At 38.9% G+C, this 21,375-nt stretch overlaps 1 protein-coding gene across 1 annotated transcript in view; it reads left to right on the plus strand.

The window, feature by feature from the left end:
* The window catches only part of VPS53 (VPS53 subunit of GARP complex), a 164,389-nt gene that overhangs the window by 130,255 nt on the left and 12,759 nt on the right, over window positions 1–21,375 (plus strand). Inside the window, exons 18-19 of the mRNA XM_016429290.2 lie at window positions 8,779–8,927; window positions 20,687–20,756. Of these exons, the coding sequence (XP_016284776.1) occupies window positions 8,779–8,927; window positions 20,687–20,756 (219 nt within the window). The remainder of the gene's footprint in view (window positions 1–8,778; window positions 8,928–20,686; window positions 20,757–21,375) is intronic.

Genomic DNA, 21,375 nt, shown 5'->3' on the forward strand with positions numbered 1-21,375 from the left:
CTCACCTTATCCATTTTAGCAGTCTCCTAATTGGACTTCTAGCATCCTATCTTGAAGGTTTCACTCAGTCCTGTTACATGTAGCTTTCAAAGTAACCTTCCTAAAGCACAAGTCTAACTATGCTGCTCTATTCACACTGCCCAAGAAACTTCATTGAACCCCTCTTGTCTCAAGATAAAATATAAATCTTCCAGTTGGTATTTGAATACTCTTCTTTATATCAAAAGCTTGTATTTAGGCTGAAAGATATCAGGGAATTGCTGATGGATAATACATTATCCTAATTAATAGATGATTCGGAAATGTCTAACATTATAGGATTAAAATAAAAAGGGATTAGGAGCATGGATCTGCCATGATCTTCCAGGCCTGAAATCTCCATAATTTTGGAAAAGGCTGTGTTGCCAACTTCAGCCTTTCCTACCCAAGTATCTTCTTTTATTTTTTTTTAATGGTCCCATGTTGAAAATACACATTTCTCAAATAAGCCTGGACTTTACTCTCTATTCCTATGAATAAGATTCCTATGAATTCCTATGACAGGAAAGCAAAGGAACCTTAAGAAAAGTTAACTTTCATTTGACCTGAGCTTCTCTGAGGCTGCCCCAACATCCCCCAAAGGCATTTGGAGATGGCTGACCCAGTCAGCAGGCCAATTTCAGGCAACCCCTTGAACTTCCTTATTTGAGAAACTTCTCAGTTCATTCTTTGTTTTATTTGTTAATTTGACCATATTTTCATTTTACCAATTACATGTAATAATAGTTTTCCACAGAAGTTTTAAGTTATATGATCAAACTTACCTCGATCCCTCCCTTCCGTTCCCCCTCCCAGAGCTGGCAAGTGATTTCATCTGGATTACATATGTATTATCATGCAAAATGTATTTCCATATTTTTAATTTTTGTAAGTGAATAATCTTATAAAACCAAAACCCCAAAACATAAACCCAAATAAACAAGTGAAAAATTGTGTTCTTTCATCTGCATTCTGACTCCATCTGTCCTTTCTCTGGAGGTGGATAACATTCCTCAGAATTGTCCTTGATTATTGTATTGCTGATGATAGCTAAGTCTATTACAGTTGATCATTCCACAACACACTTCCTGTTTAAAATATCATTTTTATTGATATCTTTGTTCTTTCAGTATCTATATTTCCTAATGTATCTTAAGATCCAGGAATGTCTGTCTCCATTTCCACCCCATCCCATATCCATCTTTTACAATAAGAAATAAAGAAGATGGAGGAGAAGGCAGGGAAATAACTAGCAGAACACCAAAGCATCAATAGTCAGACATTATTTGTAGCACTTTACACCTACCCACAATTCCCAATCCCCATAAAGAAGTGGGGAAGATATCTTATTACACTATTCTTTGGAATGGGGCTTGTGCATTTTCATTTCACAGAATTCGGTTTCAATTGCTTTCCCGGTTTTACATACTTCACTGTCTTAGCTCTTCTTCTTTTCCTCCTCTTCCTCCTCCTCCACCTTCCTTCTGTCTTAGTATCAGAAGACAGAAGAGCGGCAAAGACTAGGCAATGGCAGTTAAATGATTTGGCCAGGGTCACACAACTAGTGAGTGTAAGAGGTCAGATTTAAATTCAAGGCATCCAGTCTCTAGACCTGACTCTATGTCCACTGTGGTACTTAGCTACCTCACTCTGTATTATTTTATTTCCTGTGAATTCTCAGAATATTCCGTTACATTAAACATAACACATTTTGTTCATCCATTTTCCAATCAGCATATCAACAAGTGTTTATTAATCATGCGTTCCATGCCAGGCACTAAGGATTACAAAGAAAGGCAGAGACAAAGAGATGCTGTTCTCAGTGTGCTTACATTCTAATAGGGGAAGTGATACATCCATAGATGCATAGAAGAGAAATACTGAGCAGATCAGAGGCAGCCTGCCACTACCAAAAATGCTGCTATAAACATTTTGCTACCTATGGGCCTCTTAAAAGAAGTATTTGATCTCCTTAGAGTATTTGCCTAGCAGCAGATCTCTGGATATTTTAGCCTTCTTTGTATAAATTGAAATAGCTTTCCAGAGTTGGACCAACAGTGTAGTGTGGAACATAATTTTTAGAACTACTCTTGCATTTGGATCTTTGCCTTCTAATAATATGAAGGATGACACTTCCTACTTCCACCTCCCCCTCTCATCTCTTTTCCTGTGTTCCCTCTATTTTTCCCACCATTCCTTTCTTTCCTTCCTTCCTTTTCCCCACTCTCTCCTCTCCTTCCTCCATCCTTCCTTTCTCTCCTCTCCTCCTTTCCTATCTTCTTCCTTCTCCATCACCCCTCCCTTCTTACCTCATCTTCTTTCCTGTCTTCTCATCCTCTTCTTTCTCTTACTACTCTTCTCTCTCTTGTTCCTCATTCTATCCCACAAACCCACTTATCTTCTCTTTCCTCCCCATCTCGATTTTCTCATTTATGTTGATCTTCACTACCCTCAGAGCATTTTTCTCCCCATATTTTCTTTATCACCATGTCACTGCTTCTCTTACCTGGCATTTTGATTTCCCTCCATCTTGGGTGCGTCTTTTTCCCCATAGTAATTTTTCTTGTTTATATGATGCCAGCTAAATATCTGCTGGAATAATCCCAAGACACAAAGGGGAAGACTTGAAAATTGGAAGCCTCAATTTCAAAAGTCAGGAACAAAGTTTGCTAGAAGAAGTGAGGTTCATATTTCCACTGATGACTTTTCATGATGTTTGTTCTTTCTTCCAGTTGAGTTACTGTTTACTACTCCGCCCCCCCTTCCCCACCTTTAAAAATCAAAATACATTTGGATCAGCCTTACATTATGGAATAATACCTACTTTGGATTAAAGGTCTAGTAAAGTGATTGGATCTCTTTTACTACTACATTTGTTTGTCAGAGTATGTTAACAGCAAAGCCACAGATTGACTAGAAGAGAGAATGAGTGGCCACTGGACTAAGCTATAGAAATCATTCTCCAAGCATTGGAGGCAGTGAGTGACAAGACAGCATCCGTGGTGCATTCCATGCCAAGTGTCCCCCAAACAAGAGAGGCTTTGATAATTTTTCGTGTTCCACTGCATTTTAAAGTACATATTTTCATTTTGTTTAAATCTGAGTGCACTGAAATCATGAATCAGGGTGGTTGTTTTGTTTTCAGACTTGGCCAGCAGAATCACACCTGGCTATGGTGTGATGCAATTCACTTTTTCCTACGTTTTGACTTGAGTGTGACTATGAGAAGCAATGTAGCATGATGGCTAGAGGCCCAGAGTTGCAGTTTGGAAAAGCAGCTTCCAGTGGCATTTGCTGTACACCAATCAGCACAGCCATCTCACTGTCCTCCCCCCTCCCCAAAAGCACTTCTGCTTACTCCTATCTCCGCTCTTGGGACTCATGTGGATTGCCTGGCCATGAATTCTGATCTGCGGCCTAGTCAGCCTTCAAGAGCCAGCTATATTTCAAAAGGATGCCCAGGCCAACTATCCCTCTTTTTTTTTTTTAAACCTTTCCCTTCTCCCTTAGAATTGATACAAATGTCACTTCCAAGGCAGAGGAGAGTAGGGGGCAAGGCAACTGGAGTTAAGTGACTTACCCAGGATCACATAGTAAGGAAGTATCTGAGGTCAGATTGGAACCCAAATTCTCCCCATTCCAGGCCCAGCTCTATCCACAGAGCTTGTTGTCCTCCCCAACTATTGCTCCAAGAATTGTTAAAAAGACAGGAAGTAAGGGTTTAAAAAAAAAGTAGTAGTTGGGGATAGTGTGTTACATACATGCATACCATTTAGTGGACTGGAATAGGACTTGAGACCTGAGATTTTATTGATAGAGGCAACTTCCAGGTTCCCTCTTTCAGTTCAGCTTAGCACCTCTTCAGTGATGTTGAACTTTTTTTTTCACAGTAGTAGTGCAGTGATGGTGAACCTTTTAGAGACCTTAGAGACTGAGTGTCCAAACTGCAACCTTCATGCTACATGTGAGCCCTCCTTTACCCCAGACAGAGGAAGAAGGAAGTGTTCCCATTCAGCTGCTGGGCAGAGGGGCAGGTTATGTGAGAAATGTCCTCGGGCATCCATGGAGCAGGGGAGGGGAGCAGCCTGTTCTGGCATGCTCTGGCACGTGTGCCATAGGTTCACCAACACAGATCTGGTGCCTTTAGAGATATAAATGATTTTCCTAAGGTCATACAGCCAACATGTGTTAGAAGCAGGACTTGAATACAGTTTTTCCTATCATCAAGGCTATCTTTCTGTTTTCCACACTGGGCTGCCTTACGTCAAGTGACTGGAAGGGGAAATTAGGAGGAAGGAGCCTGAAACTTGGATCTCTTTTCCCCACTTTGTCTCATACTCACCTCATCCTTACCTGTCTGACAGGCCATTTCACCAAACCATTTTGTGCTCTTCTTTAATGAAAAGACTACAGTTTTAATTAGGTGCTTACAAATTGGCAATTCTCCCATGTAAAAGGCTGCCAGTGTATACCAGAGTGTTGTTGCTGAAGTGAACATTGCTAGTTGTGAATTGATAAATGGTTACAAAGAAAACATCCCAAAATCACTTAGGAAATATCCTTAGCATAATTTGCCTCATACCTCCCTCCATCCCCCAGGCAGTCTTATTTTTTTTTCTCTTCATTTTATAAAATAAAGTTGGGGGGTAGGGGTAGGAAAACAAGAAATTATATGGAGACATTAAGGGCATATGAAGGTTTTGGCCTCTCCCTAATGAGGTCACTTAGAATCACCTAAAGGATTTTCTCATCATTTGGGTGGAGTCAGTTTCCTAAAATCATATTGATGGAAAAGCCACTGTAATAAGATAAAAAAAGTAATGAGGAAAACATTACACATAAACAAGAATTAGCAATATCTTACAACTTTTCCTCCAGGGCCTCATTAGAGGATGGAGCTGTCTCTGGGTGCTGCCCAAGGGCAAGCTCTGGCAGGCCAGGTCTGGATGGACTTTGTGTCCTTCCCCTTGGTACCAACCCCATAGAAGCTTGAAGAGGCTGATCCCTAGTGGGTTGAGCATCATATAGTTCATTGTTTTTCAGCCCATGGCATTCATTAAAAGCCCTGTCTTAAGGCATTGAGGGATTCAGATTGGCATGGGGGAGAGTATCTCCACATTGATAAACTGTCTTTGAAGTTTTGAATTGTTAAATCATAAAATAGGTTCTAGCCTAGACAAGTGTTCTCTGGAGCAGCCCAGGCCCCTCTGGGCCTGTCTGGAATATTTGTCTGTCTGTCACTAAGTGGCTGTGTGACCTGAGCCAAAGTACTCAACCTCTAGACCTTGGTTTTTCCTATGTTAAGTGATGGAGTTGGTCAAATAAATGATTTTTTTAAAAACCCTTACCTTCCATCTTAGAATCACTACTATGTATTGGTTCCAAGGCAGAAGGGCAAAAAAGGGCTGGGCCATTAGGTGTAAGTGATTTGCCCAGGGTCACACAGCTAGGAAGTATCTGAGACCAGATTTAAACTGACCTCCCATCTCCAGGCCTAAAGCTTTTTTGTTGTTAATAAATCTGCTTTATCCTGGTATTTTGTATTTTGATATTTAAACCATTTACCTTATTCACCTTTGTATGGGGATGTAAAATTCTACTCATAATGAGAGAGTCTAGCTGAGCCTGTACCGAATGTCCCTGGGTCAGACCTACACTCTGAGGTTAGTGCAATCATGGTATTTCTGGAAGGAGTCATTGACATACTAGTTCCACCTCTTCAGAAAAACATCATTTTTTTGTTTGCTTGTTTTGTGTTTGCTTTGGGCTTTTTTTTTTTTAAGAACACCTGATCACTTGGGCATCTCTTCCATGCAGACTTCTTTTTTAATAACCTCTTCTTATAACCAGCCTTTTTCTTCACCTAAAAACTGTAGTGGTGCCAGAAAAACCTAGAGGATGACTTTCACTGATTTCCATTTTCCTTTTCTCAAGCTTCAATATGTTACAGTTCTAACTTGAGGTCATGGGACATTTGGAAGCAAAGGATTTAACAACTAGTAAGGATTTTTGAAGGATGCCCACATGTCAGACTTCTAACAAGTGGGACTAGTCTGCCAACGGGGAAATAAGTGGTGCTGAACCTGATGGAGTGGAAACCAGACACAAAGTGTTGGACCAGTTTTGGAAGGCTAATGAAGTGATATTTAGGGGTTGAATGAATCCTGTAGCAGCTTGCACTGCCAAGGCAGCTGCCATCTTCTGCTGCCACTGGGCCATCAAGTTATCCCAGCTTTCTTCTTCTTGGTACTTTTTTTCTCTTGAGATTTTTTGGATATCATTCTCTCCTAGTCTTTGTCCTACCTTGTCTGACCACTCCCTGTCACATCCTTTAGCCATGGTATGTCCCTCAAGGTTTTATCCTGGGCCCTCTTCTCTTTTCCCCTCCCTTGGTGAGCTTGTCAGCTCCCGGGGATTTAACAACCATCTCTATGCTGATGATTCTTAGACCTATCTATCTTGCTAAATCTCTCTGCTGACCTCCAGTTTCACTTCTCCAACTGGCTTTCAGACTTCTTAAACTCAACTTATCTAAAATGGAACTCATTATCCCCCTCCCCCCCATCCTCTTTCCAGTTCCTCAAACTCACAATGTAGGAGTCATCCTGGACTCTTCCATATCTCTCACCACCCCCATCCATGTTCTTCCCAAGACCTGCCAGTTTAACCTTAGCAACATCTCTGAATCTGCCACCTTCTCTCCCTTGACTCTGCTGACATTGCAGTGCAGACCCATATCACTTCATATCTGGATTATTGCACTAGCCCACTAGTGAGTGCCTTCCTCTAGTCTCTCTCTACTCCATTCCAATCTCCATTGAGACACTAGAGCAGTAATAGTGAACCTATGGCACAGGTGCCAAAGATAGCACACACAGAGCTCTCTGCGGGTATTTGGCTACCCCCCACCCCCACCCCAGAGTTCATTATTACAAAGGCAGAGTGATTTGGACAGAGCTGCCCCCTCCCCCCTCTCCATTGCACCTGAGGACATTTTTTCATATCCCTAGCCCCTCTGCCCAGTAGCCCAATGGGGGAGTGCACAGTGAAGTGGAGCCTTCGTGTCACTCCCTCTCCTCTCTCTACACTCACTGAAGATATTCCTCATTTCACCCACCTCTCTGTCCAGCAGCCCAATGGGAACACTTTCTCTTTCCCCTGTGTGGGGTAAGGGGAGTTGGGGCAGGACACACCTAGCATGCAAGAGGGACACAGTATGCAGTCTGTGAAGGTGCAGGCATGGTACTCAGGGTAGAGGTAGGGCCCAGCACTCTGTCTCTAAAAGGTTCACAATCACTGCACTAGTGGTTTTCTTAAAGGTTAGGTGCCATCAAGATATCTCCTTACCTGATAAACTCCAGTGGATCCCTATCAAAACCTCCAGGATCAAATGTAAAATGCTTGCTATTTGATGTTCATAACCCTTTATACCCTGACCCCTCTTACCTTTCCATACCTTACTTCCAACACTTACCTTTCAAATCAGTCACCCTGGCCTCATGGCTCTTCAATGAACAAGGCATTCCTTTGAAAGGGCTACTTCCCATGCCAGGAACATTCCCCCTTTGCTGCTCTGACTGTGACCTCCTTAGTTTCTTTGAAGTCACAACTAAAATCCTATCTTTTAGTAGGAGTCTTCCCTACATCCTCTTAATTCTAGTAACTTCCCTCTTGGTTATTTCCTATTTTTCCTGAATAGCTTACTTTGTTTAGATTTGTTTCCATGTTGTAACCTCATTAAATTGTAAACTCCTTGAGAGCAGGCATTGTCCTTTGCTCTTTTTCTGACCTCACCACCTAGTACTGCCCCTGGCACATAATTAGCTCTTAATAAATACTGATTGATAGATTGGTTGGAGTTGTTGGTTGAGTTGGACCTTGATGTATCATTAGGATCTTGTGGTTAATCCATTACAATGTGGTCATCTCTCAGGAATCTGTATGCAACTTTCAGATTTTTATCCTGGGTTGTCTTTTCCCTGCCTCCTAGCAAGGCACCAGGCTTCCATCTCCCTATTGCCCAACCATAAGGGTTATAGATTATTTTCATATACACTAGAGCAAAAAATATAGCTATATTTTTCAGTTATCTATTGCTTTGGATTATTTGCATCATGAGTTCTGTCAAACCTCACAGATAATTGATAGCTGACCATTGTTGGTTTAGTTCTTCAGCAATAATAACTCTTTTTTTTTTTAATTTTTCCTTCTGGAATAAGTTTTGGCTTTGATCAATGAAGGTTGGAAAGGCTAATTATCTTATTGGGAGGAGAATTGTGCTAGATATATGTTATGGTTGGTTATCTCCTCTGAATGTACATCAAGGTGTTTTTGGGTGATCCAGAGTATACCATGTACAGCATCTGCTGGTGGTCCTTAGTTAGACTAGAAGAGAATATATTCAAAGGACATGTAGTGGCATAGATAGGGTCCTATTCATCACAAAGGATCCTAAGTGGATGGAGTTTTGTAGGAGTTGAAGATATGTTTCCAAGGATGAATGATAAGATGAGAGAAGGCATGGCTTTGTGCATGGGTGTCTGAGTTACAAACAACGTGCTTTTGTGTCAAATGTTGATAATCCATCCCCTACCCGACCCTTGGTAGGCTGAGTGTATTCCTTTAGCTACCAAGTGACATTCCCAAGGGTTTAAAACTACTGCTCCCCCATACTCCATCTGCACTGGGTCTAACAGCATAGCCCCCTGCCTCCTGTCAGATTCAGGAACTCATAGCTCTTTTCTACTCTCCCTTCTCCAGATGCAGTGGCAGAATGTTGAACATGTTGGTGACCAGAGTCCATATGTCACCTCTGTGATTCTCCACATAAAGCAGAATGTCCCCATCATCCGGGACAACCTGGCCTCCACACGCAAGTACTTCACTCAGTTCTGCATCAAATTTGCAAAGTAAGTCTGGGATTTTTCTTTTTACCACTTAACCTTTTCTTTTAAAAAAGTAGTGTAGAGAAAGTGGAGCCAAGATGATGGCTTAGTAACAGCAAAAGCTTAAACCTCTTTGATAGTCCTTCCAAACTTATCTTTAAAAAGTGCCTCAAGACTACAGGAATCAAAAACCAACAGCAAAAGGGAAAGGGGGGCTCTCCTTTGGAAAACAACTTGAAAGGTAGGCAGAGAGTTGATTTTCACAGGTTAAAGAGGAATTGGAAGTAAAACTGCAAACAGAGGAATGTGGACCAACCATCCCTCACATACTGCACCAGGTTCTAAGCCTAGGCATAAGCCAAATTTGGGATCCTTGGACCCTGCCTACACCAACAACAGAGTACCTCACACCCCACTCCCACCCCTTAAATCCCTAAGCCCTGGCACTAGCCCACAGTGAGGCTCTAAAGTCCATAAGGCTTGGCCTTTCAAGCTTGTGCTGCAGTGAGCCTAGCCCCAAGGCAAAATAGCTCTGAGTGTGAATCCTACAAGCCATCAGCAGGGAGCCAGAATCATCAGCTCTCAGAAATCCCACTCCACAAACAAAAACGGTTTGGGAAAGTGAGCAAACAGCAAAAGAAACACCTAACCATAGAAAATTTCTATGGAGACAAAGAGCAAGGCACAGAGTCAGTAGGGGATGGTAAGATCCAAGCAACCACATGCAAAGCTTAAAAAGGGGGGGTGGGGGGAGGATTGATCTCAGGTGCTAGAAGAACTCAAAAAGGAATTCAAAAATCAAATAAGAGAGGTGGAAGAAAAACAGGAAAAAGAAATTAAAGTAATATTAAAAGAAAATAGCTTAAAAAGCAAAATTGGTTAACTGGAAAAAGAGACACAAAAGAGTTCTATGAAAAATAGAATGGACCAAATGGAAAAAGAGGATCAAAAGGTCATGGAAGAAATTCATTCTTTAAAAAAAGTAGCATAGCCTTTGCCTTGTCTGATTATGACTCTTCACTCCACCATGGATCACCCCCTGGGCTTCATGTTAGCTAAACTCACCCTGTAGCATGCTCTTGGCCAGTTCTTCCCAACACTCAGCCAGGCATGCTTCAGGAAGGCAAACTGACTTCAGGATAAGTCTGAAAAGAGCATCATTAGGATCAATATGATCTTTTAGCCAAATGGAAATGATTTGGGAATCAGCAGCAACTAGGTGGCACAGTAGATAGAGTTCTAGCCCTATAGTCAGGAAGATTTGAGTTCTAATTTGAAAACATATGTAGATGTATGCCCTTAGACAAGTCACTTAACCTCCCTGTGTCTCCATTTTCTCAACATCACTTACCTCCCCAGATGGTGAGACTCAATTGAGATAATATTTGTAAAGTGCCTTAAAAACCTGTAAGTGCTAGTTGTTATTATCTGAGCTTTTGAATCCACCACACCAGTGTCATGGTAAGGATAGTAAAGAGCTTTCTTCAGTTATTTTTTGTGGGTATTTTGACTCTTCAATTATAACACAAATTTTTCAAGAACAGGAACCATAACTGTTGTTCTTAGCATAATAAAAACCCATCTGTGTATAGATTTCAAGGAATCTGTCAACTTGAAAAACAAATGGCATCTTTTTACTCCTTGGCTTGGTTTCCTTTATTGTTCTACATCTTTTGCTTTCTACATTTAAAAACACTACCTTGAGGAGTTCATAGTTCATCATCAGAAGCATTCAGGATACCCAAACAAGATTAAGAAACCTTTCTTCTGTATTGTGGTTTGTTTGTTTGTTTGTGCCTATTTCCTACTAGGTATCTCTATATTTGGAGCTATTAAAGATGTCATCAGTAGATGCAGCCTTATTTCCAAGACAGTGTTGCCTAGTGGAAGTGCCTTGACACTGCCATCATAGGATATTAGCTCAGGCAATCATTCAGCCAGTATTTATTAAACACTTATGATGTGCTAGGCACCATGCTAAGAGCTGTGCACACAGAGAAAGGCACAAACACAGCCAGATCTTACCTCTAGTGTTTCTTGCCTGGATGACTCTAGGTAAGTCCCTTCACCTCCCCGGACCTCAGTTTCCTCACCTTTAAAATGAAGGAACTGGACCAGTTGGTCAGGTGAGAGCTTCGGTTTCCTCACTTGTAAAATGAGGTAGTCTATGAGGTCCCTTCCAACTCAAAATCTGTGACCCTGAAATCCTGAGACATTTTTCATGCCTGATAGAAATGCCCATCTAGAGCAGATGAGACGAAACCTAACACAAATAGGCAGTGACATGTCTATCACTTACAAAGCAGGGGAAGGTTGCCACAGCAGGGCGAGCCCAAGGAGAGCAACCATGGGTAGGCCCCTTTGGTCTCCAGGAATTCGTGCATAGCTTTCTCCAAGCATGAGTTTTAACATAGGAATGTTGGCCCCTTCAAGTAATAGGCGGCTGCTGCCTGACTCCAGCCCAGTCTTCCAGGCTTCTGGCTTCCCTTGAGAATGTGCCAGTTCCAGTACATAAAACAGGCCTTCTTAACCTGGGCTTCCCCCAGTGGGTCCATGCAGAGCTCTGTGAACTCAGAAAGATGGGAAGAAAGATGACATCTTTATTTCCTACCCTCCAACTGAAATGGAGCATTTCCTTCAGTGAAGAGTGAAGGCAAACAAGCATTCTTTGAAAAAGGGTCTGGGCCACAAATATCACCAGACTGCCAGAAGAATCCATGACACAAAGGAGGTCAAGAGCTTCTGTTAGAGAGGCAGGTAGCTCTAAGGAGCCAAATAGCCTCAAAGCTTCTGAATGCTATACCAGAGGAGCCAGGGAAAGGCTCCGGGAGGGTCAGCCAGGTCTGATTACTACTGCCATGGTTATGGCATAGGCTCCCCACCTGCAGAGTTCTTTCCCAAAAATCTCTCCTAATTTTTATTCAATTATGGTTCTGGAATTATTATTTTTCCTCTGCTTTTTTCATAGAAATTGTTAAGGAATAACAAGTATGGGCTGAGTTTTATAGGCAACCTCAGTTCTAGTTTGTTGGAAAAAGGACATGGAGGGATCTCCAGTGGGGCGTTAATGTTTGCACTGTGGCAAATGAACTATGAGCCAACATTCCCTTTTCTCTCTCTGGGTACTCATTAGTTTGCATTAAGAGCACCGCCTGATAAATCATATGCTGACGCTCCCCATAATCACTGTTAGAAATTCTGTCTCCGTGAAAATTTATTATGCTTAAAACCTCCTACAGGGATCGCACAGGGATTTACTTGCTTTAGCAAACAGAAAGAAAATGAAGAAAGCCATTTTCTCAGCTGGTCCCAGTACTAAGCCTTAATGTCCCAGGGGTGCTACAGCCCTTTAAACTTAATGGCAGGAAGGTCCCATCTAAAGTGAACCAGGAATGAGCTTCTGGGTTTAATGATAATTTAGAAATATGTGATCTCCTGCCCCTTGCAAAGCCCAGATGAGTGCCTGTCATGAAATGGGGCCTGCCTTTAGGTGACCAGAGGCTCCTTAGTTGGCTTCTCTCTTTCTTTTGAAGGCCATTGTCACTCATCTCACCCCTTTCCTTCTCTCGCTTCTCCACTTCCAGTCCAAAAGGGTAGAGAGGTTGTTTTTTTCCCTAAGACTTCACTCCTGGATCTTCTCCTTTCTTGTTTCTATTCTGTTCTGCTCCAGCAATCATTGGACCCTACAAGCAAAACTCAATATAGAAAAAGCCCTGTAGTCTAGCCCCTTATTTTACAGATGAGGAAACTCGGATTTTTTGAGGTTAATTGTCTTACCCAAGATGATTCAAGGTAGTAAGGATCAATTAGAATTTTAACTGCAGTGGCTAGTGCTTCCACTTCCTGTGCCACACTCCCTTCTTCCTCCCACTCCTCCATCAGATGTACATAGCTAAATGTTACCATAGCCTGGAGGAACTGGAAGGGACACCTTTGAATATTTGAAGTAAGGCTCACTGTACTCAGCTTGACCAAACTTTAGAACTCTAAGTCCCTTCTAGCTACCTGATGCTATTCCTTTTAAACCCTTCACCATTCTGATAGCTACTCTCAGCATTTCCTTTGGCATTTCTGCATTTGAGGCCTAGAATGGCTTCCTTTACAGGCAAGGCTTAATCCTCTATGTTGATGGACTCTCCTGGATTCTTCTCCCATTTGTTAGACTTTTCTCCCTATGGAAATTCCTCTGTTACATACTTTGCATTTTTCACTTGTTTATATCTTGTCCTGAGAAAAGGTAAGCCCTTTGAGGGCAAGGCACCTAGCATGATTCCTAACAGAATATATATTTAATACAGATTTAATTGAGTTAAATTTTTAAATATAAACTTGATAACCATCCAAAACATAATAAAAACCCCAGAGAGATGCATTGTGGGAAGATGGTAGCGGAGGGCATGAATCTTCCTCACCTAATGAATGCGTCCCCACCCCTTTCCACCAAACAATCAAATTTAACTATATAGAATCAATTCTAAAAGCAGCAAAAACAGACAAGAGTGAACTTGAACAGTTAGAAATAGCTAGAGGAAGGTTTCTAACTTCCTTGACCAGTAATTCTACCCCCACAGGCCCTGGGGGGGGAAGGGGGAAGACAGTGAAATCAACAAGATAGCCCCTGAGCGTAGGACTGGCAACCTGGCCTTGTTTGTTGAGCCCTAGAACTTAAATCTAGGGAGGCTATCACTGGAATCAGCAGGTGGAGAACACTGGGAACATCTTTGTCAGTGGCCCCCTCCTCAGCTTGGGAGATCTCACTGACCCATAGCTGGGGATTGAGGGAGTGGATACCAGAGTCCACAGGAGCCAGACCTTAAGGGCAGGACTGCAAGCCTCACTGCTGACTAACAAGGGACTTTAGAGGCCTGAGGAACTCACACCGAGTGCCTATTCTATCCTGGACTGCAGCAGTGGGAGAAGAGATAGGAGGAAAGAGTATAGACCAGTGAGTGTGGTTGCTGAGAGACAGGGGCCTTGTCAGCTGTGATCACTCCAGGAGAGTGAGGTCCCTGGTTGCTGCCATTAGAAGCAGAAGCTTTCTACTTTCTACTTGTAGTTTCAGTGGCAGAACTACCCATTGGCTCTAGTTAGGGCACCTGATATCAGTCATGGAATGGGGGACCCAGGGATTACATCTGACCCTAAACTATAAAAACTGAAATAATTAAATAGAGCCCAAGGAAAAACAAACACAAAAAAAATCCTGAAACCTGAGGTAACATACCACAGGGAACCCAGGAGTCCAGCAAAAAAAGCCAATAATTAAGTCTACTGGCCTGGCTGTTAAAATTAAAAAAAAACAAAAACAAAAACAACAGCCAAAGAAGAAAAAACTCTACTATTGATAGCTATGAAGATAGAGAACACTGCAGTTCAAACTCAGAGGACAATGAAGTAAAAATTTCTACTTCAAAAACAGCAAAGAAATATAATAAATGCCCACAAGCTCAAAAAGAAATGTTAGAAAAACTTTTAAAAGACCTCAGAAATGAAATGAAAGGGATTAAGGAAATGCTAGGAAAAAAATAAGAGCAATGCAGAAAATCAAGAAAAGTATGAAAAAAAAGATTACCCAAATAGAAAAAGAGATCTAGAAACTCAAAGAAGAAAATAATCTATTAATAACTAGAATTGGACAAGGGGAACCTAACTTCCTCGGACAACAAGAAATAATAAAGCAAAATTTAAAAAAGAAATAATAGAAGAGAATATGAAGCATCTTGTCACAAAAGCAACTGACCTGGAAAATAACTCAAGGAGAGACAGTATAAGAATAGTTGAACTCCTAGAAAGTTATGATTAAAAAAAAAAAGTTTAGATACCGTACTCAAAGAAATCATGAAGGAAAATTGCCCAGAAATTCTAAAATCTGAAGATAAAAGAGCAATTGAAAGAATCCCCCAATTACCACCTCAAAGAGACCCAAAGATGAAAATGCAGAGGAATATAATTGGTAAGTTCCATAGCTCCCAAGTCAAGGAAAAAAACTATAAGCAACAAGAAAAAAAAACAATTTAAATACTGTGGAGCTACAGCCAGAATAACAAGACTTAGCAGCCACAATATTAAAAGAATTCAGGACATGGAACACATTTTATAAAGCAAAAGAATTTGACTTACAATTTAAAAAAAATAACACATCCAGCAAAACTGAGCGTAATTTTACAAGGTAAAAAATGAATATTTCACAAACTAAAGGAGTTTCAACTAATTCTAGTTCTAGGAAAACCTAGAACTCAACAGAAAATTTAATCTCTAAGAAACATACAAAGGTAATTTATGAAATCATAAGTGACCCAAAAGATCAAATTATGATTCTTATGTGGGAAAATGTTTTGTAGGATCCCTAGAAATGACATCATTGCCTGGGCATTTTAAAAGGTCATGTATGGATGGAAAACTTGAGGTCAAGGTGAATGCAATGGGATGATCCAGAATGGTAGTGGAGTAGATCAGGGGAGGTAGGGTTGAATGGCTATCTTATATGGAGGAGAAATGAGTAGAATTTACATGGGGAAAGGGAGGAGGGGGTGGAAGACTGGTAGTATTAGAACTCTACTTTCATCAGTTCTGGGATAAAGAAAGAAGAGTATACAAGTTAGAAGAGTAAAAATCTTATTAATGTTCAGAGAAACTGGAGGGAAAGAGAAGGGGATAAGGGAGAAACTAACCAAAGGAAAGCCCCTTAAAGGACTGAAGGACTAAGAGAAAGAATTGTATATTAAGAGAAAGGAGGGCAAGAGGATAAGAAAAAGGAGAGATACTGAAAAGAGTGTATATATCAAGAAATAGAGGGGTAAGATGAGGGGATAAGTTAAGGGACCTTTCCAAAGGTGGATAGAATAATAAGAACTAAAAGATATGAGGGAAGAGACAAGGGAGGGACCCTTAGAAAAGTGGACCAGTTTGAAAATAAGAGCAAAGGGAGAGGATAAAGGAAGATTTCTAAGAAGGGATGCAAATTGAAGAAATAACAGACAGGAGAAATTGGACATCTGAGGAGGAATACAACAAAAAAGAAAGAAGATAAGCTAGTAATTATGACAGTGAATGTGAATGGAATGAATTCACACAGAAAATGAAAACACATAGAATGGATCAAAAACCCAAACCTGACAATATGTAGTTTACAAGAAACACATTTAAAAACGAGAGACACGTATAAAGTAAAAAAAAAAAGAAGAGCAGGAACAGAATATATTATGCTTCAGGTGATACAAAGAAAGTAGGAGTAGCAATCATGATCTCTGACAAATTTAAAACTGAAATAGATATAATCAAAAGAGATAAATAGGGAAACTATATTATGTTAAAAGGTTCCATAGATAATGAAGCATTACCAATTTTAAATCTATATGCACTAAATGTTGTAGCATCCAAATTTTTAATGGAAAAATTTAATGAGTTACATATGGAAATATAAAATGAAAAGGGGGGGGCTTTAATCTCTCCATCTCAGAACTAAGTAAATCTAACTAAAAAATTAGTGAGAGAAGTAAAGGAGGTGAATAGAATCTTAGATAAGTTAAATATGACAGTTATCTGGAGAGAATTGAATGGGAACAGAAAAGAGTATACTTTCTACTTAGCAGTACATGGCACATTCACAAAAACTGACTATATTAGAGCACAAAAATATTATATTTAGATGTTGAAAAGCAGAAATATTCAATGCAGTCTTCTCAAACCATAATGCAATGAAAATTGTATACAATAAGGACTGGAAACAAAAAGTAAAAACTAATTGGAGACTAAATAAGTTAATCTTAAAGAATGACTATTGATTAAAGAACGGATGATTTAAACAACAAATAATTTCATTAAAGAGAATGATAATAATGAGACAGCATATTGAAACCTTTGGAATACAGCAAAAGCAATAATTAATGGAAATTTTCTATCTCTAAATGGTTGTATTAATAAACTAGAAGAAAAAATTCAATAAATTGGGAATGCAGTTAAAAAAACTAGAAAATATATTTTGCATGATAATACATGTATAATCTAAATTGAATTGCTTGCCAGCTCCAGGAGGAGGAAAGGAGATAATTTGGATCATATAACTTCAGAAAAATTATGTGGAAATTTATTACATGTAATTGGAAAATAAAATAAAAAACTAGGAAAAGAACAAATTAAAAATCCACAACTAAACACCAAGTTAGAAATTCTAAAAATTAAACATAAGCTCAATTAAATTAAATATAAAAAACTATTGAATTAATAAAGAAATCTAGTAGTTGGTTTTATGAAAAAAATCAGCAAAGTTGATAAACCATTGGTTAATCTAACAAAAAGGAGAGAGAAAAGAAAACCATATCACTAGCATTAAAGATTAAAAAGGTGACTGTATCACCAAGGAAAATGAAATTAAAGCAATTATTAGGAGTTGTTTTGTTCAATTATATGAAAACAAATTTTAACAATGAAAGAGAAATAGAATACTCACAAAAAAATAAACTACCTAGCTTTTTAGAGCAAGAAATAGAATACCGAAATAAACCTATTTGGGGGGGGGGGGGGGGGGCGGGGATTGAACAAGCCATAAATGACTTTCCTAAGAAAAAAGCATCAGTACCAGGTGGATTTATAAGTCAATCCTACTAAACAGTTAATGATCACCTAATTCCAGTATTAAACAAATTATTTGAAATAACAAGAAAAGTAGAATTTTTACCAAACTCCTTTTGTGAAACAAATATGGTGCTGATACCTAAACCAGGAAGAGCAAAAAACAGAGGAAAAAAATTATAGACCAATCTCATTAATGAATATGGATGCAAAAATCCTAAACAAAATACTAGCTAGGAGATTACAACAACAATGTGTCACAAAGACTGTGACCAAACAGGATTTATATTAGGAGTGTAGAGATGATTTAATATAAGGAAAACTATCAACATAATTGATAATATTAATAACAAAAGTAATAAAAACCATATTATTATATCAGTAGATACAGAAAAAGCCTTTGACAAAATACAACACATTGCTTTTTCTTAAAATTATACAAAGTGTCTACTTAAAACCATCAGCAAGTATTATCTGTAATGGGAAGAAACCAGATGTCTTCCCAAAAAGATTGGAGCTAAACAAGGTTGTCCATTATCATCAGTATTATTTAAAATAATGTTAGAAATATCAGCAATAACAATAAGAGAAGAAGAAAAAGAAATTGAAGGAATCAGAATGGACAAAGAGGTAATAAAACAATCTCTGTATGATGATGACATGATGGTAGATGTGGAAAATCTTAGGAATTCAACTAAAAAGTTAGTTGAAACTATCAATAATTTTAGCAAAGTAGTAGTATATAAAATAAATCCATGTAAATCATCATCATTTTTATGTATTACTGACAAAGTCTTACAAAAAGAGATAGAAGGAATACTCCATTTAAAATAACCACAGATAGCATAAAATACCTTGGAGTATACGTGACAAAACAAATCCAGGAACTATATGAACATAATTATAAAACACTATAAAACACTTTTTACACAAAGTCAAATCTGAAAATACATATATAACCCAGGTTGAATTGCTTGCCAGTTCTGGTAGAAAGAGGGAAGGGAGGGAGGAAGACAACTTGGATCATATAACTTCAGAAAACTTATGTGGAAATTTATTATTACATGTAATTGATAAAATAAAATATCTTTATAATAAAGCAAAACAAACCTTAAAAACAAAACAGAGTCAGATCAGAATAATTGAAGAAATACTAATTGTTCATGGATGGGCAGAGCCAATATAATTAAAATGAAAATCCTACCTAAACTAATCAGCTTATTCAATGCCACCTCAATTAAAATACCAAAAAGTTATTTTATTCAATTAGAAAAAAAATTATTTAGAAAAATAAAATATCAAGAATATCAAAGGAATTAATGAAAAGAATAAAGAAAAGCAGTCTAGCAATATCAGATTTTAAATTATATTATAAAGTAGCAATTACTAAAACTATTTGGTACTATCTAAGAAATAGAAAGATAGATCAGTAGAACAGAACAGACATATAACAAACACTAGTAAAAAATTATAGTAGTCTTCTATTTGGCAAAGTCATAGATTCTGATTTTTGGGATAAGAAATCAATTAAGTCAAAATTACTAGAATAACTGGAAAATAATTTGGCAGACACTAGGCATAGACCAATATCTTACACCATTCACTAAGATAAAATCAAAATGGATACATGATCTAAACATCAAAGAAGGTATCCTAAGTAAATTAGAACAGAGAATATACTACCTATCAGATTTATGGATCGGAGAAGAAGTTATGAGTCAACCAAAGATGGAGAGCATTGTGAAATGCAAAATAGATAATTTTGAGTATTGAAAAGTTTTTGTACAAATAAAATAAATACTGCTAGGATTAGGAGGAAAACAGAAAATTACAAAGGGCAGGGGCCTCTCTGACATATTTAAAATATGTAGAGAACTTTGTCAAATTTATAAGACTAAGAGCTATGTCTCAGTTGCCTAAAATGGGCAAAAGATAAGAACATACAATTTTCAAATTAAGACATCAAAGCCATATGTAGGTATATGAAAAAAATGCTCTAAATCACTACTGATTAGAGAAATGCAAACCAAAACAACCCTTAAGATATCACCTCACATTCTTCAGACTTACTAAAATGACAAAAGGGCAAAGTGACATATGTTGAAGGGGATGTGGAAAAATGGGCACATTAATACATTGTTGGTGGAGCTACGAACTGATCCAACTATTTTGGAGAGCAATTTGGAATTATCCCCAGTGAGTTATACTTTTACATCCAAGAATATTATTGCTGGGTCTGTCTCCCAAGGAAATCAGAGAGAAGAAAAGAATCTATATGTTCTAAAATATTTATAGCAGTTCTTTTTGTGGTGTCAAAGAATTAGAAATTGGAAAAAAAATGCCCATCAGTTGGAGAATGACTAAACAAATAGTGGGATATGATTGTGATGGAGTACTGCTACACCAAAAGAAACAATCAACTAGACTTGTTTTTTTAAAAATTTGGAAAGAACCATGTGAGATAATGAACAATGAAGTGAATAGAACCTGGGGAACATTATATAGCCTCAGAATTAATGCTGGAAGAATAAACTGTGAGTGTTACCTCCAGAAAGTGAACTGAAAGGTGAAATATGAAAGACTTAATTTATATGAATGTTATCTCTTTGTGATGTCAGAAGGGTGGAGGGAGAGAAGTATAGGAGATTTTTTATTTTATTTGTATATTCTGTTCTCTTTCTTTGTATATGGAAATGCTTATTTTATAAAATTTGGAATAAAAAAAATTTTTAAGAGAAAAAACCCAAGTACATATAAGCAGAGGACTTGAGGGTTTAGTAGTGTGGGTATTTTAGTGGTCAGTCAAATACTAGAGAGTTGCTTGAGGCTTGAGAGGTGAAGTCATATGACCTAGGTCATATCAGGTGTCAGAGGTGAAATTTGAACCCAGATCTTACTGACCTGACACTGGGCACCAGGTTGCCTCTCTTAAGTCATCAACCAAACCTACATAGCATTTCATGAAGTAAAACTGAGAGTTTTAACAGACAATAAATAAAAAACATGTTTGTTCCACCTGGAGTTCCCCCATTTTCAGAGTTTTTTTTCTCTTTTTATGTAAAAAAAAACCTTACCAGTTGCGTGTTTGATTCTTGTTCTGCTGATCTGTTTGCGTCTCTTCCTGGAGGTCTGAGAATTGAGGGTTTTAAAGCTGTTTGGGCAAGTCTCCTCTAAGCTGAGACAGTTTCTGATTTGTTGACTTCTTTTCACAGCTCCTTCATTCCCAAGTTTATCAACCATCTATTCAAGTGCAAGCCAATTAGCATGGTGGGAGCAGAACAGGTGAGAAAAACATAGACTTGTGACAGACCCCAGACCAGTGGGCAGCCTTGCTTGGGTGCCAAGGGTCAGGAAGCATACTGAGCCAACCCCAGTGATGGCAAGGGTGGCAGTGATTCTAGCTTTGGGGTGCCCTTCTAGCACTAGCTGCCTCCAATTAAAACTAGAGGGAGAATTTCAAGGGTCCTTTTATTAAAAGACTATCTGGAAAAATAATCTTCCCAAAGCTAATATGGCATGCAAAGATTGTGGCAAATAGCTTCCTAAAAGGCAAAAGACCACTTTCAACCCCTTCCAAAAGTTTTAATTTCATAAAGTCACCTTAGAGATATATTCCTACTAGGCATAGTCCACCTAACATTGTTTCTTCAAGAACCCCATGTTAGATGAAAACATGGCTGCCAACCATTGGTGTCCTAGTAAATCATCCACAGCAGAACCTAGCCCTGCTCTAGTGGACTATGCCACCTTGGCACATCCAGCCTGCCCTGGCCCTGCCTGGTCAAAAGGAAGCCCTTTGAAAGCAGAGCATGTTTGGTTTTTGTCTTTCTGCCCCTAGCACCCAGCTCGCCTTGTATATTGTAGGCTCTGTGTGTGTGTGTGTGTGTGTGTGTGTACATAT

This window comes from Monodelphis domestica, chromosome 2 (genome assembly GCF_027887165.1).
Source record: "Monodelphis domestica isolate mMonDom1 chromosome 2, mMonDom1.pri, whole genome shotgun sequence".
Lineage (NCBI taxonomy): Eukaryota > Metazoa > Chordata > Mammalia > Didelphimorphia > Didelphidae > Monodelphis > Monodelphis domestica.